At 33.3% G+C, this 25,938-nt stretch overlaps 1 protein-coding gene across 2 annotated transcripts in view; it reads right to left on the bottom strand.

Moving 5' to 3' along the window:
- Positions 1-25,938, bottom strand: part of LOC120773381 (protein sprint) — a 389,939-nt gene that overhangs the window by 132,520 nt on the left and 231,481 nt on the right. Inside the window, exon 2 of one of the 2 annotated variants that reach the window (XM_040102209.1) lies at positions 13,708-14,742. The exons of the other annotated variant lie outside the window; for it this stretch is intronic. Coding sequence (XP_039958143.1) covers positions 13,708-14,585 — 878 coding nt within the window. The 5' untranslated portion in view covers positions 14,586-14,742. The remainder of the gene's footprint in view (positions 1-13,707; positions 14,743-25,938) is intronic. 2 annotated transcript variants of the gene reach the window in all.

Below are 25,938 nucleotides of genomic sequence, written 5' to 3'. Positions count from 1 at the left end.
TTCACTTCTATTTCCCCCACACACTCGTGCGCAATGCACGAAGTACCTTAACGGTGTTTATGCTGCATTTGTACGATTATTATTATGAAGTATTATGTATTATGTTTATTATACAGTACAATATGAAATAATGCAATTAGGTGTACTGAAGCACTGCCAGGAATTTTACTTACAAATTGGCAATTATTATCGGTAAGCAGCAGACGAAGCGGCTGCGCTGCCACTCACCAGCGCCGCATTGAATAGAAATTTCGGCTTTACAAAGTTGAACGCGTACAATGGAGACAAATGTTGACTTGGTTTGAGGCACAAAGACTCCACCGGGGTATTGTGCCCTGCAAAATCTATGAAAAGGTAGCGTGTTGCTGCGAGTGTAAGGGTATAAATTGTATGCAATTATGTTTGTATGAGATGATGATTCCGATTTAAAACTCTTAAGGTGCTCTATGTGGAACTGGCTTTGTAGTGATTTTAATATTTCCTACCGTGGCATGATATAACATGCGCATTTTTCTGTTTTTATATGGTAAAATAGTGAACAGGATATTATGCTATACTTGTATTAGGTAGATATGTAGGTAGGAGTGCTGCCACCTTCGCACAATTAGCGCTGTATGCCCATTTTGATGTAATATTGCAGAACCTTTATAATCTTGCATTCTCGTCTCAACGTTGCGCTCGAATCACTACATAGTATATAACAAAATCGCTTTCTCTGTCCCTATATGCCTATGTATGCTTAAGGGGGTATTCTGGTTTAGAAATTCGAAAACATCGATTTTTTTTCATATCTTTATAGCATAACCCTTCAAGTAAATGTTCCTAAGAGGATTTTTCGAAATTCTAATCATTTTCCGAGTTACAGCTCATTTTGTGACTCCGACTCCGACTGCGCGCGACTAGTTCTCAAACTTTACACTCGTTTTTCTCATAACTACTTTTCTAGAAACGGTGTGTTGATATCTCAAGTTCTACTCAACCGATTCACATGAAATTTTACACAGAGCTTTCTTATACATTATATGTAGTATCGCACTACGAAGAGCTTTCGAAAGATTTTTTTTTATTTTTAAAAAATTAAGAACCACAAAAAAACAGGGAAAATACGAAAAATTTTTTCAAACCTCCAACATTTTGTAAACAATTTTTTTTTTCAAAAACGTTTCGTTGTGCAATAACTACACTTTTACTTCTCACGGATTTCGCATAAATTTTCATTTTAGCTCACGGAAAGGATTTATGTCCTGCACACCAGGACAAGCCATTGTTTCATCAGTCTCTACTGCGCCGACCTGCAGTTTTTTTCATTTAATTTTTTTCTTATATTATTTATGTTTTGCATTCTTAGAATAGCAATAAAAAGCATGTAAAAAAATGGATAGTTAAAATAATTTTTGATTTTTTTTATCGCGTCAAAAAAATACCTAAAGTTCGGACTTCTAAACCAAAATACCCGCTTAAATCTTTAAAACTACGCAAGGGATTTTTATGCGATTTAGGTGTATAATACATCCATTAAATAGTGGAGAAACACTGTTATTTTTTAGGTTTCTAATTTACCACAAATAACTACATTTTTTTCGCTTACATTGCAAACGCAGGCTGAGCGCTAAGAGATTTATCACAATAATGTACTAAGTATTGCACACATTGAAAAGGTCTACAGAAAACTCCGCGATGGTATATGTCTATCTCTTATGGATATCCCACAATAGCATTTTAATGTCATTTACTTTTTACGACATTTAATGGTTTGTTAGACTATGAACTTGCAAGGCATCCACTTTGCACAGAGCTTTCGCCTCTTTAGGACGTCATGGTCCTCTATGCTAATTTCATCTCTTTCTATTTTAGCAAATCTCAGTATTTCCTCCAAAAAGCAATGCTTTATTAACACACGAAATGCTTTATGATTAATTTTTTTGTAAAAAGTTGCTTTACGGAAATGCTATATCTCATTAACTAATAGTTATAATCTAACTAAGCAAAATCATGTAGATAGTAGGTGTAGTATTATCTACATATGTGTCAGCGACAGTAAAGCGTGGACGGGTCCTCTAGTAGTATATATATGTATATATATATCTGTTATGCTTTTTGTGAATAGCTATGCGTTTGGTGCCTGATGGGTTCCAAATATTTCGTAAATACTATGTTTAGACCTATGTAAAAAATCCTTAATTCTAATTTTATCATACTTGGGCTCCACCACGCTTATTGATTTTCATCAGCTTGGAGCTACATACTATATATGTTCAAAATGAGTATAAAGTTCTCTTTTTAGCGTTTCAAGCCAGCATGGTATTAATTCTGCCTCCGATTCGTCCAAAGAGGTCCCTAGCTTGTCCAACTTTTCTGATTTTGCGTTGCCGAAAATGTTTCTATTGCTGTGAAGCCGAATTATGGATTATTGCTGTTATGCTGCTGGTGAGTTTACTGCACTAATTTAATTATTGACCACGCTGGAGTTGATTGAAACCGTCGGTAAGGTAGCTTGTCTAGTATTTTCGCTTCTAAGATATTGGTTGAGTTTGGTTTGAGAGAGAGACAGGTTTCGAGATCCATTCCCACGACAGTCAGGTTTAAGTAAACGGTACTGGAACTGACCCAGGTTTTTAGACGACTGTTTACTCTGCACCATTCCTCATAATTATGTCAGGAATGTTTTTGCCGCTACAACAACAACAATATAACTTCCGAGATAGATAAATAAAATATACACCCGTCCCTACACCACAGTCCATTTTGGACCCGTCGGTATTGACAGTGGCTGTATTATCCTTTTTTTGTACATTACAGTGTCATCTAAAAATGGATATTGAAAGTTAATGGTGTTTAATCACCAATGATGAATTGTGTGTTTGAATAGTCTAACTCTCAAAACACTAGTACTTCAACTTGTCATGAAGATAGAAAGAAAGAAAATATCAATCAATCAGCTGAAAAGAGCTTTGAGTTTGATCAGAGACAGACTAAAATTTCACACAGAAAATAGTAGAGTGAGAGTTTGTCGGTCAATTTGGACTTAGAACCATCAATTTGGTCAGCAATTGCACAGTACAACCGTTAGAAATTAAGTATAGCAGCATAGCAGCTCTACATTGGCTTTACAATTAGCTTAGGCTTCACATTATTATTACAATGACTTCGAATCTCATTTTTAAGCACATTTTTGAGTTTAATATGTTAAGACAATAGATGGCGCTGGGCACAATTAGGAACTAAAAGCCTCTTTGCGACAAATATTGTGTGCCGTAGAAGTTGGCGATAAAAAGTTTGAGAGCTATTTATCTATATAAACTTAATCGAATGGGAATATTGAACAGGTGATATTATTGTAATATTTCTTATATGTACATATATGTGTAGGTATGTAGCTTAGAAAGTTGAACATATGGCAACCCTCAAAAAATGCAATACTCAATGATAATAATATGAAAAAAAATGAAATAGTAAGAGGCCTTTCAGCTCGTTTCTTTGAGCAAGTGTAAGAAAATAGTTCGTTTTATCGTTGAAAAAGTTAATAATTCAATTATATAAGGGTGATAATCCTGCTTAACAATAATTTAAGCAGTAAGTTCGCTAAAACTTTTTCATTTTAATAACAATATGGTAGTGTTTTCATCATTTATTCTTTGAAAATTTTCAAACCTATGGCTACCTTTCAATATAAAAATTATGTTAAATACAGTGTATAACAGTAATTTTTTTAAGATAGTATTATATATGGGTTGTCAAAAAGGTCTTGCGGTATTTTTATTGAATTTTTTTTTTTTTATTGAAATTGAAATGAATTTTTGATGACTCATGCCCAGCTCTTGACCGATGCTACGGATAATTCAGCGATTTTATCGCAATTTTCGACGACAGGCCTTCCGGAGCGTGGCGCATCTTCGACCACCTCTACACCAGAACGAAAACGTTGCAAACATCGTTGTGCGGTGGAAATGGAAACTGTACCATGTTTGCGACGCTATAACTCACGAACGACTTAAAAGAAAAGACAATCAATCAAACACGTGTTAGCACGTGAAATGAGCTTTCCAAAAAGGTATAGCATGACTCGATGCGACGAATAAAACTAGAACTATGGGCGAAAATACCGCAAGAGTTTTTTGACAACCTATTATTATATGTACAATTAGAGTCTCAAAACCTCAGCCTTAACCACACAAACCAACTTAAAACACGCTCACCGAAATTTCATAAATCCGTCTATAATACAGAGAGGAATATGAGAGAATGAAAATATTGCCAAACAAATAAATTTAATAAAATTCTTCGTTAATGTTATGAGATTACAAGCCGAAACAATATTCCAAGTATTGCAAAGTAATTCCCATTTCAACCTAATACTCACATGCAATCAAAATCAGAAATCTGCCATTGTTTTGCCTGCAGAAGCAGCGGTGTGCCAAGGTGTGGCAAGACGACCGAGTCACTATTGTAATATTGTAAGCGACAAAATATGACTACAAATATATACGAAGGTTGCTTATGGCATGCTACCTGGTTGTTGCTGCAGTCAATCTCAATTAAAGCGCACAGCAGCGCCTCACATACACACGTACACACACGCAGCCATAAAAGAGTCAATGAAACAATGCAATTTAGAGCAGCGCATGCTTCCATATTCATAACACACCGCTGTATGTGTGACAGTAATTGCGATAACAAAAACAATAACAACAAGCAAGAGTAGTGCTGCCTGTGACAGCTTCATCGATAAGCTGATGCTCAGCCTGATGCTGATGCTGAGATGAAGTGGCGTGCATTCACTCCACAAAATCGATGTGGGCATTCCACTCAGCGCACAGCACACAGCGTGGCAGCGCCGCAGCATGTCATGTCGCTGTCAATTTTGCCCGATATGCAAATGAGTTTGACAGGATCAAAAATGTTGTCACTGTAATGTTGCCGTTGCAAGCGCTGAGTGGGAAAACTTGAAAAACCAGGTAGGTGGGCAGCGGCACAGAGCGCCAAAGAGAAAGGTGGCAAGGTGAACAGGCTGCACAATGTGTGTGGCGGTGGCAAGGCAGCTTGTAAGTTGAAAGCAAGACAAAGTTGACGAATAAAAGCAAGTGAAGCAGCGAACAAAAACTGCCAGAGCAAACTTTTGCAGCAGAAAAGTTGTAATTTAAAGTGCATGAAAAACAACAAAAATGCTTTGCAACAAAGTTATGCCACCAACTCATGCGCTTGCTTGCTTGCTGCTTGCATGTTGGAAAGAATGTGAAAGTATATGTGGCGGTAAGATTGGAGAGTTGTTTGGAGTGCGGTGCAAAATGCAAATATTTGTGGATGGAAAATCAATGGAAAGTATGCATTTCTGAAAGGCCAGCCACAAAAAAGTTGTTGATCGAGACTTGATATGCGTTAGAGTGAAATGTTTTAGAAATTTCTTTATTTTCGAAATGAAAATATAAAAAAATAGAGCAAGCAAATTTTTTCTGCATAGAAAGGTTTGCTTGACAATAAGAAAATTATATTATTTTTGTTAGCGAACTTTTTAAGTCAAAAACCACTTAGTACAGTGCTTGCAGTATATTTATGTGTGACATTGCGTATACGTGATGTGTTATGAGGAGCAAATTATGACATGTACGTACATACATACATATGTACATACATGGAAGTAATGTAAAAAAAGGGACACCTCCAAATTTTTTTGTAGTTTAACAAGTAAAGATGGATTATGAAAAAAACGAAAATATAGTATAACGGTAAATTTATGAAAGCATTGAAAAAGGTTTGTGTTTTTGTTATTGACGGCATATTATACAAAACAACAAAAAAAATACGTTTGTGGGTAAGTCCAACTGTGAAAAGTTTGTGGGCCTAAGAAAATACGAGCAGCAAAACACAAATTAGGCTTTCTTTTTTGCTGTTTCGTCTTTCGCTGTCGGTATATCTTTAAAAGCAATTAGCGATTTAAAAAGTTTTGCATAAGAGTCATGTACAACAGAAATAAATTATGATATGTAAACTTCTTTCAAAAATAGTTTCAAAATTAATTTTTTTGTAATTTTTAAAAACAAAAATTCTTTTTTTTGCTTAATAGGTCCAAAATCATTTTTTGTAATTAAAAAATATGTATATCTTGAACTACTGAATTTTTTTTTCTTGAAAAAAAAAAAATTTTTGAACTAGCGAAAAAAATTTTTTTTGAACTAGCGAAAATTTTTTTCAAAACTAGTTTTAAAACATTTTTTTAAATTTTGAACTACTGATTTTTTTTCAAAATTTAAAAAAAGGTTTTTGTAAAAAATTGTCAATATTTTTGGATAATTTTTTTGGATATTTTTCTTGAAAATAAATTCTTGAACTAGCGAAAACTTTTTTCAAAACTAGTTTTAAAACATTTTTTTAAATTTTGAATTACTGATTGTTTTCCAAATTGAAAATTGATATCATTAAAAAATATATCTTGAACTACTGAATTTTTTTCTTGAAAAAAAAAATTTTTGAACTAGCGAAATTTTTTGTCAAAACCAGTTTTAAAACATTTTTTTAAATTTTGAACTACTGATTTTTTTTCAAAATTTAAAACAATATTTTTGAAAAAATTGTTAATATTTTTGGATAAAATGCTTAACAGGTTCAAAAACATTTTTTGTAATAAAAAAAATATCTTGAATTACTGAATTTTTTTCTTGAAAACAAAAAATCTTGAACTAGCGAAAATTTTTTTTCAAAACTAGTTTTAAAACATTTTTTTAAATTTTGAACTACAGATTTTTTTTTCCAAATTTAAAAAATACTTTCATAAAAAAATTAAAAAAAAAAATATTTGTAAACTTTGAAAAATAAATTTAAAAATTTTAATAGGAAACTGAATAACTTAGCTTAAAATTATTATTTTACGCAAAAAATGTTACTTCTTTTGTTTCAAAAAACTAAATTAAAAAATTTAATAAGAAAATATGAGTTTTTTAATTCAGTTTATAATAGTTTATAAATAACTTTTTGAAAAATTCTCATAATTTTTTTATACAATTTTTATTTTAATAAATTTTTTCCCTTTAGTTTTCAAATTTTTGCAGACTTAATTTTAAATATTTTACAGAAATTTTAAAATACAAATTATCTAAATAGTAAAAATATTGTACAGTATTATATAACTATATCCACTTTAATTTCTACCATAACAATTCTGAAGCTATAAATAAATGTTGTATTTATTAGAAAGGCTTTTTTTATTAAAAACAAATTTCCAAAAAAAATTGTATCACAAAATTTTTTTTTCAAGATAACCGAAAAAAATTTTGAAAATCTGTATCCCAAAAAAATTAGTTTTTTCAATATAACCTAAAAAAGAATTTCGAAAATTTGTATCAAAAAAAATTTTTTTTCAATAATCGAAAACAAATTTGTATCAAAAAATGTTTTTTTTTTCAATAATCGAAAACAATTCTGAAAAATTTTTTTTAAGGTAACGAAAAAAAAAATTCTGAAAATTTGTATCCCAAAAATTTTTTCCAGTGCAAGCGAAATAAAAATATTTTTTTTCAGTATAACCGAATAACCTTCCTTATCTAAGAACGGTCTAAATACATGATTATACTTAAAAATAAAGGAGAGAGCTCTTGCTTATCGAAAAGGATTTTTGCTTGTCGAAAGGGGTTAAAACATGGTCCATGCCACGACGCGTCACTAAAACCGTTAAGCTGTGCGCTTCCTCTAGTACTTATGTAGATGCTTATTATCGCTTTAAAAGAAGCAATGAGGTTTTTGAACAGGAACGATATGGAAAACAATGAGCCACTGCTTAAAAAAAGAACCGTTAAAGGTCTGAGCTAGAAAAAGTATGTAAAGAGGTGGCTATGCTCAAACAAGTTAGTAGGAAAGACTGGGTTAGAAAATAGTCAAATTAGTAAAATTGTTTCATGCTACGTAGTAAGCAAGCATTGCCCTTATATTAGTTCGGGATCTCAATACAAATTAAACTCTTCTTATAAAAGTGCTGATGATCTGATTTTCGGAACGTCGTTTAAGCTAGCAGAGTTGCTTAAAGTCAATAATATATGTATTCTTCTATACCTTTAGTGTTTACTTCTGCTCTTACTCCCAAATCATATTCAAATGACTATTAGAAAACTTTTGAGGGTTTCAACATTTTTAGCGCAGTTCCTAACTTATGAGTACTCTTGTCGGCTTTCTCCGTCCCTAGGTGAGTTTTCATAGTTTAGTAACATTTGATATTGAAAAATCGACTGAAATATAACTTTCTTTGAGGAATGTCAGCTAAGCTCTCGCGCATGTAAGGCAGTGATATTTGCATGCCATAGTATTCTATAGACCCGATGTAGCCGAAGCGGATCCAATTTCGAATTTATGTAAAGTACAAACAGTCTACTTTTTATGCTGATGAGGGCAAGAACGATACAGCACTCGCTTTTTCACCAGCTAGTAAGAAATTGTGATTTCACGAAGAGCTCTGAATAGCCACTTTTTTTTACTAACTTATAAAATAAAAGCTTTCAAGATTTCGTATAAATAACGGTAAATATTATTAACGATTTATGTAATTATATCTTTAATTTTTGGACGAGTTATTGACATATTTTTCTTTATCCATCAACCACCTACAATTATCGCTAACGGCATTGTTAATACATTCCGAAAACTTTCTCCTCTCACAGTCGAAAAAGTATGCGTCTGAAACTTGGCACGTGAAAACACTCGAAGTCAAAGTTGAACAAGTTTTCCCATAGTTGGCTGCCACCACAGAATTGTGGGTCTTATTGCTAGCAAGCAAATACTTACGAGAGTAGACTTATATGTGGATGAGCGTATGAAAACGAGTTCACACACATGAATTACTTTTCTCTTCTACCAATTCAGCTCATATAATTGCAACATATTTTATAGAAACCACTTTTTTTTCTGCGCCAACTTTTGCAATTACGTGCAACACAGTTTCTATGGAATTTCGCGCGCAGGCGACGCTTTTTAGGCCACCTATAAGAGCGAGAGAGAGAGAGCGCGCGAAAATAAAACTATAAAAATAACTCAAATTTTATGGCCTTCCAGATGAAATAACAGCGAAAAATGCAACGAAATACCTATAAGACAAAAATAAAAAATATTCCACGAGAAGGGGGAAGCAAAGGCAACGAGGCGTTGCAATGTTGGCCACATGTGCGCCCGCGGGCAACGGGTCGCCAGATCTAGTGCACCAGAGCCGCCAGGCGCTTACGAAAATTCCAAGGAAAATTTGAAACAGGAAAACAGCAAAGAAACTACATTTTATTTTAGTGGCAAAAAGAAAGAGCATATCACTCGCCACCCGCGTTGCCGCCAGCTGCCACAACTGCAAAATGCCACACTTGCCGGGAGTAAAGGCAAAAGCGGTAATGCCGCGCAAACCCATACAATAGCGACAACAACAACAAATAACGTCAACAACAGCAAAAAGAAATATAAACAACAATAACAACAAAACTGCGGCAACAAGAGCAGCAAAAAATAACAACAACTAGAAAGCCGACAAAATTATGAATAATGCAACACATATGGTGAATCAAATAATGACACAACAACAACAAAAATAATTTTGTCGCATGCAACGCGGTCGCTACCAGCTATGGGATGGGGCGTTGAAAGACATTTTGTTGTTGCATGTTACTGTATGAGAGGCGAGCATAACAAATTGCCACAAAGCGCTAACAACCAGCAGCGGCAACAACACATATGTACATATGTAGAAATATATACATACATGTATATGCACAAATGTTGCCACAGCTGTGTGTGTGTGTTTGTGCGTTGACACACATTCGCCACAGTTGACAGCAATTTTCGTTTTGTGTGATATTAAAAAAGTATGATTGCCTTGCATTGTGGTGGATTGTTGTTGTTATTCATTTTGTTGCTGCAATGCATTCCGTTGCGGCGAAAATTTTATGACATGGGCCGCAATATGCTTATTAAAATGAGGTTATAAGACAAAGTGTGCTTAAGTTATTATAGGGATCAAGTGCTGGAAATTCCAGTGCTCGTATATTTTCGGCTGATTAACAGCATTTACGAAGATGTGTAATGATGTGCTAATATATATGGAGCCATTTATAATTACTATGTAGAAATTAGTAGATATGTTTAAATATTTGTGGGTCTTTTAGAACGTTTCTATAAATTGTGGACTCAATTTAAAGGAGCGATGCAACTATAATTTATTTGAGGTTAGTTCAAGAAAAGAAAAACAACTTTGACTGTTGATAAAGAAGGAAGCTTAAGCAACCAGACCTTACCATCGGGTAAAATAAGACCTTCGACGCTAAACAAAATACCCGCTTCCAAGTAGATAATAACTTAATGGCATTATCCGTGCGATTCTGTACTGTGATACTGTCTCAAGTCTCTAAATTTGAGATTTTGAGTTAGAGACAATTTTTGAGACTTGAGACGATTTTGCTATTCTGTAAGTGACAGTCACAAAATCTATTACATTTCATTATTCAGAGATGTTTTTAAACTTGAATGATAATAAATATGTCGATAACAAATATTAAATTTTCTATGACATAGTCAAAAAACATAATTATCAATAAAAGTAAAAATAAATGTTGACTTTGTTTCATAATATGTATTTACGAAATTTATGTAAAAGTGATTTATTTTTAACCTTTTCGTGTTTGAGTTGCTTACAAAATAGAAAATAACTACAATCGACTAATATCTGTGATGATCTCTATTCAGTATATTCAAAATGGCGGACAAGAGTTCTTTTTGGTTTTGTGACCTGCTAATTACCAGGTCTCAAGTTTGAGTCAATATTTTGAGACTAACGATAGAGACTGTTTAGTGAATAGTAACTAGTCACAAATTGAGATTTTACCTTATAATGTCTCAAATAGAGACTAGAGACTGGTTACTGAATCCCGCTATATATTTATCAGAACTTCTTCAGATATAGGTTTCTGTTGCGCTTCATTGCTAACCATTCTCAACAATCTTACAAGAAGCAGAGCTGAAACTGATTTAAGGAAAGGAATATGCTCATTGAGAAATATATTGCAAGCTGTTCTTTGTTTTTTATTTACTTTCTTTGCTATGATTCCCAGCATAGTGTAATCTTTTTTATCTGTAGACAAGCGAAATAGTCCTTTACAAGTTTAGTTCAGGGCACACTAAAATCAGTAGTGATTACAGTTTGTACAATAGAATGTTAGGTCCTAGGTTCATAAATATCAGCAGTACTCTGCATACTCCATTCTAAAAGCATCAATGTATCAGTAAATGCATATGAGTCTCTATTTTCCATCTTTACTCTTTCTTAAGTCATGTCTGCTGATATTTTTGTTGAAGCATAATAGTTTTATAAGAATCCTGAGTGGTCTCAACATATTTATTCTTGGTTTCGCTTAAAATTATCAATCAAGATCTTTTCGATAAGCGTGTGGGGATGATTTTAGCTAAAGTTCCTGTAATCAGTTGCACTTAATTGAAAAAATGGTTTCTAAAGTCTACAGGAGAGGATTATTTTTAACTAGCATCTAAACAAGAAGGTCTTTCTATTTACAATCGACTAAGAGAAGGACCCTAATTTATAAAACAAAAATTGGACGAGGCTCTTAAAGTAAGGTAACTGATAATGCACTGATCAGACTTACTTACAGACCCTTTTAATATTTGTTTTTCCAGTCCTGAGTCAGATATCAATCTTTTATCTGTCTTTTCAATTTGTCAAGGATCAGCTGCTGAGTGGTTTTGGTCTATAACAACAAAAATGTTCGAAAGAGAGGCATATGTACTATAGGACTAGAGTTTTACCTTCTACTGTGTTCTACCTCTTTAATGGAAAAAACTTTATTAACTGTTTAAATGTGAGCGACACTTTCGATAGTCATAACTTGGTACTTGAGAGCATCCCGAGTGTTTTTATCAACCTTTTTTTATTTTCAGTGTACAAAATCTCCACAGTATTTGAGGATAAAATAAGACGACGACTGGCTTTTAATAGTTGGTCTTTCTAAAACTACACTGCAAGTTCTTGGACCATTGGTAACCATCCGGAACTACTTAACAATCAGATTCTCGAAGAAAAGGGCTGGTAGACGGTAGCTTTGGGATGTAATGTGATTAGACTCCAGGTTTATGAGTAACGTTAAATGACATGCGGTCTTTCAACTCCTGACGATTGCAGCTGTGACAGCAGATTATGTGTAAGATTAGCTCTTTAGGATTTTGCTAAAGCCCTACGATGTGCTGACACTTATCAGAAATGGCTGACGGGCTAATGTCGCAACCGCTACCGCTCCCTGCCGCCCCGTTAAAAGTTGAAACCCTGGCAATCCTCAAAGTATGTCCTCCCTGTCGTCGTTAAGTTGACGTGGTAGGTATTGAGACGACTCCTTCTTTGTGCTGACTAGCTTTGAACGTATAGCCTCATAAGGGTGTGCGTCAGCCTTTGCTTTGGCTTCATTACTGAGACCACCTTGGGACCATTAAAGGCGAATACCTTTTCGGGGGACAGATAGCGGCTCTGAGTGGGGACCCTATTTGTATGGACACTAATTAAAAGACAAACGCTGGCAAAAAGGTGATGAAGGGAAGGTAGCGGTTGTCAAAGCCGACACTTAGATCTGTTCCGGGTGAGAGTGCTGCTCCTGGGGCGACGAAACCGTCGCTGGCGAAATGCAGCAATAGCGATATCTCAGTAGGAATTTCTACATCAGGCGTCTCTACGAGTAATAAGATGGTGGAAGCCGGTGGAAACCAGCCAGCAACCGATGTGGGTAGAGCCCGTATACGCGGCGGAATCGCCAGCACTGGCAAAGGAACCTCTGCTAGACTCATGAAGGGCTGAAGCAAGACAGCGATAGCTAGGAAGTTGAAGACAGACCGCCTACCAAAATCGTGGAACGCTACGGTGATAAGTAAAATGCATCCAAACTGCTAATTTATTTCCTGCTCGATCTTATTTGCCATTCTTCATGAACACGAATAGTTGCTTTTAGATTTCGCAATACACATTTCCAGCTGATTGAAATAAATTTCATATTTTTCCAAGTGCTCCGGAAACCATATAGAATATTGCTATTGTCTGTGTTCCACTTTGACTTCGGCCTAATGACACCAAAGGGGCACATTCGCAACCGAACGAATGCTAAAGGATGCGCGAGAGTCAAAAACATAAAACTAATATCACTTCCACTCCATTAAAATGTGTCCCGTGCCACCATTAGCCTACTTACAAATTGCTGGCGACACTTTTATTACTGTTATGTGTCTGTATATACCGCTAGTACATATGTAGTCAGGTAATAAAATCACGGAGATTTTTTCCAAACACATTTTAGTGTGATTTTATGAGTGTCATGCGAATTATGTGCGATGAAGTGAGCGTACGAAGGGAAAAGAGAATGTTTGTGCAGCAAAATCAAAGCACTTCCGTGGAAGGGGGAAAGGTGGCATGTCATAAAAATTGTCACTTGAATGCATATGCTTTTGACAGCATTTTCTAGGTGTGTCTCAATTACAAGCAGATGCCTGAGAGTCATATTTTACAGTTGAGAGGGAGTAACGAAAAAGTTTTATATGAAATCGGCTACGCAGTGTTGCATACGCGAACGCAGAACGCTGTTTATACACAGCTGTTTGTGAAAAATGAAAATGAGCGCCATATACGCACTTTAGCGGCTTCAATTTATATTTTATATAGTTTCATATAAATAAACAGTTATTTCTCCGCTACAAACTTACCACTTGTTCGTCTTAAATTGCGATACTTCCGCATAGCGACGTCCCATTGGCACCTCTTGTGGACTCAAGAGCGCATCACAGGGTGGCAAACTCTGTGGTTCGGCAGGCGCTACATCCGGCTCATCCTCCTCCACCGACTCATCGATCGCCTCCATCTCTTCGGTGATCACTTCATCGGCATCTGAGCTGGTGCATTGATCGCCACAGGTGCTACCCTCGTCCTTCACCAGCGCCTCATTGACATAGTTATGCAATTTTTCACGCAAAGAATAGTCGTCGATGGAAGATGAAGCATTCGATAGACAATTCTTGCGATCACCATCATCGAGATCATCGATAAGGTTGCCATTTTCCTCGAGATCGTTGTAGTCATCGATGGCGACATCATCGCCCGACGAGGTGCTCGTATCAGTGCTGCTGGTGCGTGTGGAACGTGACACACAGCTGTCCACACTAGCGATGGAATGGCGATTGCGCTTGTTATCGTTGTCGAGCGACTTCTTCAGATAGTCAACATCGTCTACTTCATCATCCTCCATGCCGCCATTGGAATTAGTCGAGCTAATTGAGGATTCTCGGGGCTGCTGCTTTGTGGCATTATTTGTTTGTGTAGTTTTGCTGTCATCACTGTTAATGTTATCGACTGTCTCATTGCAGTTGTCATTATCGATCGTAGAGCTGGTAAGATTGTTATCGCGATCTGACAACTCATCTACAGGCTGTGGCACGATGATTAGTGATGTGCGCTTGCGCATGGTTTCATCTTTGGCGTCCATATTGTTTTTTAGCGTCTTATCGGATTTGGCCAAAACGATAACCTCCACTTTGGAGGCCTCGTAGGCATTGTTGTTGGCGTTCATGCTGGTGTCGGTTGACATTTTGCTGCTGCTATTGTTGTTTTCGTGATGGTTTTCGAACTCTTATTGCACTTTTAACACTTTGAAATTATTTGTGGCATTTTGTTGTTGGTTTTTAAAGAAAGTTTTCAACATACAGGGAGTTTTTAACACATTTCTTAAATACGGATAGTGTGAGCTAATCGAAAGCAGAAGTTTATTAGTTAAATTGTGCGTTGTGTGAAAAATATCAAAAAAGTGTTTCTGAATGAGCAATTGCCGAAGAATGTGTGACTTCGTGACACTTTAAGGTGTTTCGATAGTTGAAAAATATTTTAATAATTTTTCGTTGAAATAACTTATATATTACTTTTATAATACGAATATGCCAACCAGATAACTTAGAACTTTAATTTACTTATAACTAATATTAAAAAATAATGAGTTATGGAATAATACTACTAACTATAAAATAATTAATTAAAATTCTGTAGAAATTTATCGATAAATCTTATCTTTTTAGAAATCATTGAGCCCAGACGGTTGTATGAACTGCCGAACAATATAAAAAGACACTTCAGATAATGTATATGTCTATCTTATATGTCCAATAAGAATTCAAAATTCCTCAGAAATTGATAATGATGGTATCTATTCGATAACTATCGATACTGCTACAACTAAAAAAGGTGTTTATATAGCATATTTTATATGGAAAAGTCTAATGCCAATAGGATTTGAAACAACCATCGACTATCGATAAATTGTCCTATCTAATATACAATAATCTATTATCGATAAATTATTATCTCTAATACACAAAGTTTTTTCTTTGCTAAATCTGGTAAATGTAGTCTAATTAAAAAAAGGGCAGTTAATCTAGTAAGTAACACGAATATGTGACGGTTCGCTATCTTATAATTTTACATCAATTTATAAATTTCGATTGCTCAACGTATCAATATATCAACTAGCGTTCGAAAAGTCTTTTAAGACAATTCGCACTCAGTCAAAACTTATTTAAAGGCTTAAAATAGACCTTAATTGCCATTTGTTAGCGCATATATTACGAAATTGAACGACGGATCCACCTCGAAGGACAGAAAACTATTAGTATATCTCTTAGAACATGGAGTTTAAGTAAAAATATATCGATAAAATTATTTTTAATTTCCTTGAATTATAATATCTAATGCCTAGAGATCATATAATTTCAAAGAAATTTCATTTCAGAGATTAATTGCTAAGCAATTTGTCACGACTATTTAATCCGACGTTTGTCGCAAGGATCATGCCTTAAAAATTACTTATTTATTGCCGAAAAAATTTCAAACAACCCTCCGTAGTATTAATATTTCCTGAAAATATACACCAATATCCAAAGCAAAAAGGAGGATATATACTTACATATATGCATTACTGCCAAGCAAGGCGACGTCACCGGCTATTCTTAACCTCATTTGGTAAACTCTGCGGGGGTTGAATGCCATTCTCATTGACAGAACGCAGTTTACAGAAGTCATTAAAAATTTAAAAATAGCCGCAGAGCAGTGGAGGAGAGAAACGCGGAAAGAAAGTGGAGGCGAAGTGGAAAGTGTTTGCCTGCGAGTTCAATTAGGGCGACAAATCCATAGACTTTTCTTTGATGAATTCACGGTGTTGAAATAATTGATTGACAAAACAAAGCAAAAAGGAAGGAAGAGGGTGAAATGTATGCAATATACTGGCTTTCAAATTAAATATATACCTACATCCTGAAATACTGTGATCTTATCTAAGAAGGAACATTATCTGAGATGAGAGGAGAGAAAGAAGAATTTCTAGTTGAAAAAAATATAGAAATATTCTATTGAACGTTCTGAAAGAAACGATGCCGACATAAATTATGAGAGCGCTTAACTAAAATCAACAATATTGTTGGAGTCAATGGTTAATATTTTTTTTACTATATAATCTAGAAAATGGATAGACCAGATATTAACTACTTGACAAGATCACGTACTATGTACTATCAATTGAGAAGAAAATTAATTATCGCAAAAGCTTTAAAGTATTGTGCAATCCTAAAATCCACGAAAGAAAATGCTTGAGTTTTTAAATATTGTCTGAATATATGTATTTATATCGGTTACACTTAGTTCCGTAACATGCATAAGTTAAAGGAAAAAGAGAGCGAGAGTAAGATCGCTACAGTTTGGAAATTTAAAAAAGCTCCCAAGCACCCTATCGGCTTAAACGAAGTGCAAACAACTTTTAAGTCTAATTGCAACTCTGTTTGTTAAATAAAGTTGAAAAATATTGTATGAAATGGTTGACAAATCAGTAAAAGCTCTGGAGCTTTAAAGTTCTTTGACTGTTTTAACTTCTTATAAGTAAATATTTACTGGGACCGGTAGTTAGCTATTAATTATCTTAAGTAAATATAATTTTTTACTGAAAATATAAGTTTAACTTTAATAATTCTCTAAGCAATGTAAACAGACCCGTGAAGATGCCTAGCATGTTAAAAACCATACACTTCTTCGCTGTGGCTCGCTTTGCCGACTGTACGAGTATATCGTGTCATAACAGCTTAGTTGAATAAGCATTGATAAATTCAATTTAATTTTCTGGTTTCAAAAATTTTGAGTGATCTAATTTGGCGGCAGGAAAAATGATGACTGACTCGTGCCACTGAGCTTAATTTAATTTCTCATTTTAGTGTTGCGCAGGTATGGAATATGAGTCGTGCTGAGTGTAGGGGAGATATATATACATACATATATACAGGTATGAATATATCAATACCTGCGACCATACCACAGAGCCACATTCATGGGGTCCAGTGGCACGACTACACGTGCTAAAGCCATAATTTACGATTAAATTAGAAAATTGAAAAGGCAAAGCAAAAATCGAGTAAAAACAAAATGAAATATATACAAATAGAAAACTCATGCTAAGCCACTCCAATACAAACAAACATAAATAGTCGCATATTTCAGCGATATTTTAGTCACTGCGGCGACGCGCCCTCAACGCGCCGGTTGACATGACAAATGATGCTGCCATGGGAGGCGTATAGCAACACAACACGGCGGCAAATTTAACTGGTGTTTATGGAATTTGTAAAACAACGCACTTTTGATGGGGTTGTGAGACATTTTTTTGCCCCTAACTGCCTTGCTATGCAGTTAGGGTTGTTGAAGACGCGTGGAATGGGTGGGATAATACGCGTATGCTGGCGCTGGGTGCAGGATGAAAAAAAAAAATGTTTCACAAAAGTAAGAGAGAGGTTTTACTGCTAGCATCTTATCGTGTTTTTGTATGCATTAAACAAATAAATTTACATTTTCGAACGCGTGGGCCTACGGGTAGTCTATATATGCCGGCTTTGTTGCCGCTTACGCAATGTGACCGCACTGCGAGGTAAATAAATCATAAATGAAATACACGCTACATTGACAGATATGGTGTACAGGGTTACCATGTATACATAAATATACATATATTTGAATAGAGCAGATGGATATCATATCACCGAATACTCGTGAATTCAGGTTTTAGTACTTGTATTGACAACATCCAAATAATTATGAGCTTTTTTTTAATATTATTTAAATATCTTCAGAACAAGCTATGTATATGCTTTACCATGCTGTAATATTTATATTTATTCCGTTCCCACGACAGCCGGGTCCAAGGAACCCGAACGGACCTGGATTTTTATCCGGCCAAGGACTGTCAACTCGGTACCAAGCCTCGAAATTACTTGAGAAATGTTTTCTGCAACAGCAACAACAACTTATATTTATTTATAGAAAGCGCTTAAGAAGAGTTTAAAAAATATGTGTAGGTATTTTGATTTCCAGTAAAAATCAGGTAAATTTTATCAATATTTTTTAATAACTGAAATCGTTTGATTGCTAGATATTGTTTAACATAAAAGTCTCAAAGGTTTTCAAAAACTCCAGTTGGGTATAGCAACCTGTACATTACTTTACAATATTGCCTTCCTCTCCGGAGAAGAGTGGAAAATGGGCAAGTTGTACGGAATGCTGGGATAAGCATCTATACGGTTGGGTCCAAACTTGGTAATTGAGTGGGAGGTGGTGTCTTTTCAGCAAAATTAGTTACCAAAATCGTCTTCCATCTACTAGACCAATGAAGTGTCTTCAAAAAGACAACAAAGCAATTCAAAACCATTTTTTTTCTGACAAGGAATAGCACCACACAACTATAGAAGCTGTCAAAAGGTAGAAGACGAGGAGACTATAGAACATCATCTATGCGAATGCAAGGATGCGGAAAATAATAAATAAATTATTTATTATTAAAATTCTAAATAAATTATTCTGAGAACCGCACTATGAAAATTGGCATATTGAAGTAGTAACATTTTTAACCCAATGTAAAGGCATTCTATGCAGTTTTCGTTTAAAAAATAATACCTTACATTATTATTAGCTTGACTAACTCATATTTTCAGAAAAAAATTCTACAAACATCTATGTATATAATTTCAAAAAATAGATAATTACACTCTGCTTCTGGCTCTCATTTTCACTTTCGTGTTTTGCATGAATATTTGACAATTGCATTCTTTCTTTTTAGCCTATAAAGCAGCAAAAATAATAACATTTACTAATGACTATTTAATTAATGGTTGACTTTGCTAATGATATTTTGGTTACTTAAGCAAAAAACAAAAAATGCATAGTCTGCTTTTCAACGATTTTTCAAAGAATTTCCAGCTAGAAATTTATATCAGCATTTCAGTTTGCTTTTCCGAAATGCCATTTTGACAGTGCTGATAGCAAATGAAAGTGCTTAATTTCCATTTAATTAGCTCATGAATGAGATGATTTATGTGCGGCGAAAAATGAAAGCGAAAATTTAAATTATGTCGAATGACTAATGTTAATTAAAATTAATTATTAGAAAAATAAAAACAAAAAAGGAGAATAAAATAAATATGTATGTATATAATATTTAATGACTGACAAACTTATCAAATTGTGAAAATTTCGGTTTACATAAAAAGTTTTAATTGAAAAAGATTAAGAAATAGTAATATATTTAAACTTTTGAAAAAATTTTATATGAAAAGTTGCCACAAAAATATAAAAATTAAAAAATTATTTTTGCATGAAATTTCTATAAAAGTTTAAGTTTTTTAATTAATAGGAAAAGTTGTCATGAAAATAAAAAACTTTAAAAATTTATTTTTCCATTTAATTTTTTTTAATTTTAAATTTTTGTTGGTAAAAATAAAATACTTTAAAAAATTATATTTGCATTAAAATGATATAAAAATCTGTACTTTTTTACTTGTAAAAATTTAATGCAAAAATTATTATTTAAAATTTTTAATTTTTTTTTTGCATTAATTTTTTAATTGTAAAAATTTGAAGCAAAAAAAATTTTAAATAATAATTTTTATATTTGTTAATTTTTTTTTCATTAAATTTTTACTCTTTTATTAAGTTTTTTTATCTACTTTTTAATATTTCTTTTTTACTTTTGTTTTAATATTTTTCGTTAAATTTTTATTTATTTGAAATAATTTAGTTAAAATTTTTACTCTTTTATCAAGTTTTTAAAACGTCTAAATTTTTATCTACTTTTTAATATTTCTTTTTTACTTTTATTTGAATATTTTTCGCAAGATTTTTATTTATTTGAAATAATTTTATTAAAATTTTATAAAACCTTTTTATTTCATATAACAAAAATTTACACCAATTTTTATCATTTGCAATTTTTTATCAAAAAATTAATTTAACGTAAAATTAATTAATAGATACTAATTAACAGCTTCATTTGCATAACAAAAAAAAACAAATTTTTGCATTCGCTTACAGTGAACTTTCTTTTATAAAACGTTTTGAAAGCTTTCACTTTTTTATCGCCTGTGTTATTAAAAGAAATTTTGCTAAGAATATTACTAGCAATAATAATAATTATTGCTTGATTACTTAGAGTTTTATTTAACTAAAAGAAGAAAAGCAATTGTTCGAGTGAGCTTTGAATCAACCAAAACAATTGTATGCTCCTAAAAGTATGCAACACTGTAATTTTATGAGCTTAAAGCTGCTTAAAGTCGTTTAATACTGAACAATTCTTAATTAAATAATTTTTTGGTGCCAGCTGATATGAAATTCATGTTGATGAAGTCATCTGTCGGTTGTTTTGAAGCCGTTGTCATTTATAGTATATTATTTTATAAAAGTGAGGTGTTGTAGAGTTGAATTATTAAACATTGATACAAATATAACGGCTCTTATTTTTGATAGCTTTTACATTATTTTTAAGCGTAAATTTTTTCTTTCATTCTTCTTTTTAAAAATGCTATAATGCCAATCAGAAACTAGGCCCACAATTATTAAAATAAGTTCAATGGAGCGTGAAAATTGTATTTTAGTTTACAAACACACATTTGCGCCAACACACGGTTAAATAACCGAGCGCGGGGATCATGGTAATTACTCGTGTGGAAGTAAAAAGTAAATTGGCTTAAAAAGCAAATGACCTTTCGCTCTACTCCGTTCGCCAGTCCCAGAAAAAACCTGCTGATGAAGATGATTTATTGCCGTCTAGGCATTACGAGCAAATTTTTATTATTACGAGCCGTTTTGGCGAATTACTTTTTAGCTATAAAATTGCGTTACACTGCATGTTTATCGATTTGTGCAATGATATGTTTGATTTTTATAAGTCATTTGCAGTTTTGCTTTGTTGTTGTGTGCTATGTCTTTTGTTCATCATAACTTTAACCGCTCTTCGCTCGAATTTTTTGCCATACCGTGTGCTTTCGGCATAGCTTGCGTAAGCTTTTATGACGACTTTTTAGTTGTTTTCTATTTTATGTTCGTTAGAGTTCTGCTTCATGAGAATTTGTTAATTTTCACACAAACGGCATATTCCTAGCAATTTGATCGGTTTATCGTTAAAGCTTAATTGCATATTATTTATTTATTAATGGAAAGTTAATGAACTTGATATGACAATAAGAATCACCGTATTTGTAACAGATTTGGAAATATTTGCATTACATGAGTAGTTTTCTTGATATGTGAGCTTATGTTATGCGATGTTGCACTATTTTACGCAATGTTATGTTATGATCTGTTATATGTATTGCTATATTATGGCTTGTTACGCCATGTTATGTAATGTCATGTTTGGGTTATATTATGCTATGTTTTAGGATCTTTTATTTCAGGCTGATATTATTATGTCATGTTCTGCTATGTTCTGTTTCATGAAGTTAAGCCAAGCCATGTTGTACTATGTTACGCTATGTCATATTTGAGTTATATTAAGCCATGTCATGTTACATTATGTTATGTTATGCTGTGTTACGTTATGCTACGCCATGTTATGTTATGTTAAGTTTTATGATCTGTTATTTAATGCGTTGCTATATATTATGGCGTGTTATGCCATGTTATGTTACATTATGCTAAGCTACGTCACGTGCTATGTTATGTTATGACATATTTGAGTTATGTTACGTGATGTCATGTTGCGTTATGTAATTTTATGATATATTTGAGTTATTTTACGTGATGTCATATTGCGTTATGTTTTGTTATGCTATGAAATGTTATGTTATGCTATGTTATGTTTAATGCTCTTTTTTTCACGCGCTATATTATGTCATGTTGTACTATGTTATGTTTCATTATGCTAATCTTCACTAGCTTATGTTATGTCAAGCTACATATGTTACGTTATGTTATGTTATGCTGCGCTAACTAATGTTAAATCATATTTGGGTTATGTTACCCACGCTATATTATGCTAAGCGTTTATATTACGTCATAATATTAAGTTATGTGGGTTTATTTTACATAAAAAGGAGAAAAAAATTTTAATGCATCCACACTAAAATAATAATTGTTTTTTTTTGTTTTCTTTTAGTTATGTTATAATAGTCTCCTTAATTCATGAAAAAATTTAAAAAAAATTGCGAAATTTCATATTCAATATATTTGAGGCTCACCCGCGACACCAAATAAACAAACGCTTAGTTAATGAGTAGCTATTGTTGGCGCTATTAAATTACTTTCACGGCGGTAAATGCTAATATCACCTCCTACATACACGCAAGTACTTCATATATACATATGTACATATGTACATACATACACAAAAAAAGGAGTATATATTTTTTTTTAATTTTACACAATAATCATCTGATATCGCTGTTATGCGCTTAGAAACAGCCGCAAATGTAATAAAACATATCAACGCTTCTCTAAATGTAGGCGGCACTTTAGCTTTTCAAGAAAAAACACAGCAACAACAAATGTGCGTGTTTATACCGCATGCACTTGTGACCGAAGTGCCATTAGCCTACTTGTGGCAACAATGAAATTTACACCATTAAAATAAAATAAACAAAAGTCACACATGCGCTCACCTAGGCATAAACACATGTTTTGCGTTTACATGTGTCACAGACAAACACATACCCAAACATTGCTCAAATTCCCGTTTTTTATTGGTGCCTTAAAAATATTGACACTCGCCACCTATAAAAGTCATAAAGTGACATATTGTTATTGACAGATTAAAATTGCTATTGACACATCTGCGTGGGTCGTAATTTTGTGGCACATTAAAAAATAGCATTTGAAATTATATCGGATTTCAAATATATTAATTTTTGATGACGTGACTGAATTACATGCTTAACATAAGTTGTAAGTTTGTACTCAGGCATTTATTGAGTAAAGATGCGAGGTGAGAGCTTTTCTAAGAAGCTATTTCATGTCCGAAATTAACTCCGAGAAGGTTGATATTGATTTCCGAATGCGCTATCTGTTTGTACCATTAAAGTTTTAACCTTTACAGGAAAAAAGGTCTAGTAAAGCGCTTATGAACTAAATTATTTTAGCGTAAGATCTCTAACGACCTCTTAGTCCTACAATCAGGTTAAAATGGTTTATTTTTTCTTTAAATGTAGATTTCTTTCGAGTGTTTAAAATGACCGAATGATTGGAAAAACATAAAACGATAAGCACCAACTAAAGCTCTGCAGATTTCAAGTTATAACATCATACATAAGTAATAGCCGGGCATCCACCAACATGGTAGGACCCTCACCTTGCATTGTGGTTGGTTCCTATACCGTAAAAGAGCTGCTCCGGAACGATGAAAGGATAGGCAGGGAGGAGTATTAGCAACAACTCCAAGGCATGCGCCATGCCATGTTGCTATTGGGTAGTTACAACCTTGCCATCATGCCATCAACCTCCCAACGTACAAACTCGGGCTACGTGGCGCTTTCTACAATGGTCATAATACGCTCAAGAAGAAGTTATATAACATGGGTCCAGCTTCTTGTGCAAATTGCTGGTTCTGCGACATGGAGCCTGAAACTCCAAAACATGTGAGTGGTTGTGACTTAGGAGAGGGTACAATAGAGTTTAGGCTGCGACCTTTATTAGGTAAATGGTTATTGAACAATAATTTATAAGACATTTTTTTACATACAATTTTATATATGATTCGATGTTAACCTTAAATTGTCAAAAGGTTGAAAAGACCGCAGAATAACTATTCATAATTTTACGACTAAAACTACCTGTAGCTCCTAGATTATCTCAGTTGAATAATTATTGTTCGAAATAAACTCGAGAATATTAATTCTACTCCAAGATCATCACAAATTTGTTAGTTTAACCCTTTAAAGGAGAAAATTCGAAAAGACCACAAGCGAGAAAAATTCTCTCTTCTTGCTCTTGCTGTGTCTCAGTTCTGTAATTATTGAATAATTCCCCCTTATAAAGTTTTCATGTATGAGATTTTCTGGAAGCATACCAATCAAAATTTATATATTTATCAACTTCAAATTATTCAGCGTCCTCTTTTGCTTATCTTTTTGTTATTTATCTTCGATTTGGTTTTTGTTTAGTTTTTATTTAATTTTTATGTTTTGCTTGCTTTTGTTTCACACCTCTTCATTGTGACTTGAGCGCTTCATTAAAATATTTAAAAATTCGAAATGGTCAATAAAAGTCGTACAATAAAATTATTGCACTATATTTCACACTACTTCATTAAAATTGTTTTTGTTTCCACTTAAGCAATGCAAATTTATACAAATTTAACACCCATTAAAGATTACGCGAAATTTTATCAAACGAATCGACCAATGAGGCAATATGTCACACATAAATTTCCAAATATTATGAAAATAAAAGAAGAACATGACACAGCGTGGTTGAAAAAACAAAAATAACAGCGAAGTGTCAAATTTGTATAAATCAAAATATTATGCAAATTTGAACAATTGTTTAAAGTATGTATAAATATATTAGGGCAGTACGAAATTGATGTTAGGAAAAATTACACCTTGGTTAAACATTTTATGATAAATAACTGCAGTTATATAACACTAATGCATTAGGGATGATCCCAAAATGAGTGCAGAAAATTTTTATTTTAGGTTGTGCAAATTAAACTGCCCTTAGTGAGCTATTTGCGAAAAAACCACGTTCTTTTTCGAACCTTTGTGACGCGGCATCAGTGAAAGTTTGAATATTTAAGGACAACTCAAAATATTGAAAATCAATATTTTAATAAACCAAAATCGTTTGAAGCTTGGTTGAAATGAGTCATAGTTTTGATAACTTAGTCGACTCTGGTCGTAGTCAAAATTTAAAAGTAATATACGTTACTAGTAGTGGCTCTTTGATATTCAAAATTCGAAATTTTTCATCTAAAATTTTGATCTGTATCTCTACATGGTACGTCCAATCTATAAGTATTGAACGTATATCAATCTTTAAGTGTTTTTTTTTTTTGCACAACGTACCGAGACCGTGTGTCTCGTCGCTGCTGAAAGCTTTAATGTCAATTTTCTTGGCTACCGTTTTGATTTCTACACTTTTAAAGATTTTAATGCAACTCATTTCATATATTAAATGTGAATTTTAAACGTTTGAGTTTTTCTTTCTGTGTTAATTGGCGACTATATGTCCTCATTAACGTCATCGTTTGCCAAGCATTAGCTTTAAAGATTATGGGAATGAGTATGGTCGACGTTTGCAGAGTCTGAGCGTTCAAAAAAAAAATATAAATAAATTGTATGAATGTATATATATTTCTGCCTCTCGATGACTCAACTGTTCAAAGTGTCTTGTCTTGTCTGTGGAAAACTAAGAAATTATATGAAACATCTTTAAAGAATTGACGGTGAGCAGTTTTTTCATTCGCTTAAAGAATTCTTTGTTTGTTTTACTTTCACACGCTTACGAAATATTCACTGAATATTCATGAAAGAAATTTAAGTGTGGCGCTTGTTGTGGTTGATAGGTGTGACCACGCAAGACATAACATATATACTTACTTGTATATACTATGTATATACATACATATGTATATACTACATATATTTTTTTAC

This window comes from Bactrocera tryoni, chromosome 4 (assembly GCF_016617805.1).
Source record: "Bactrocera tryoni isolate S06 chromosome 4, CSIRO_BtryS06_freeze2, whole genome shotgun sequence".
Classification (NCBI taxonomy): Eukaryota; Metazoa; Arthropoda; class Insecta; order Diptera; family Tephritidae; genus Bactrocera; species Bactrocera tryoni.
Note: the sequence above shows the minus strand (reverse complement) of the source record. Positions and strands in the feature narration are given on the sequence as shown.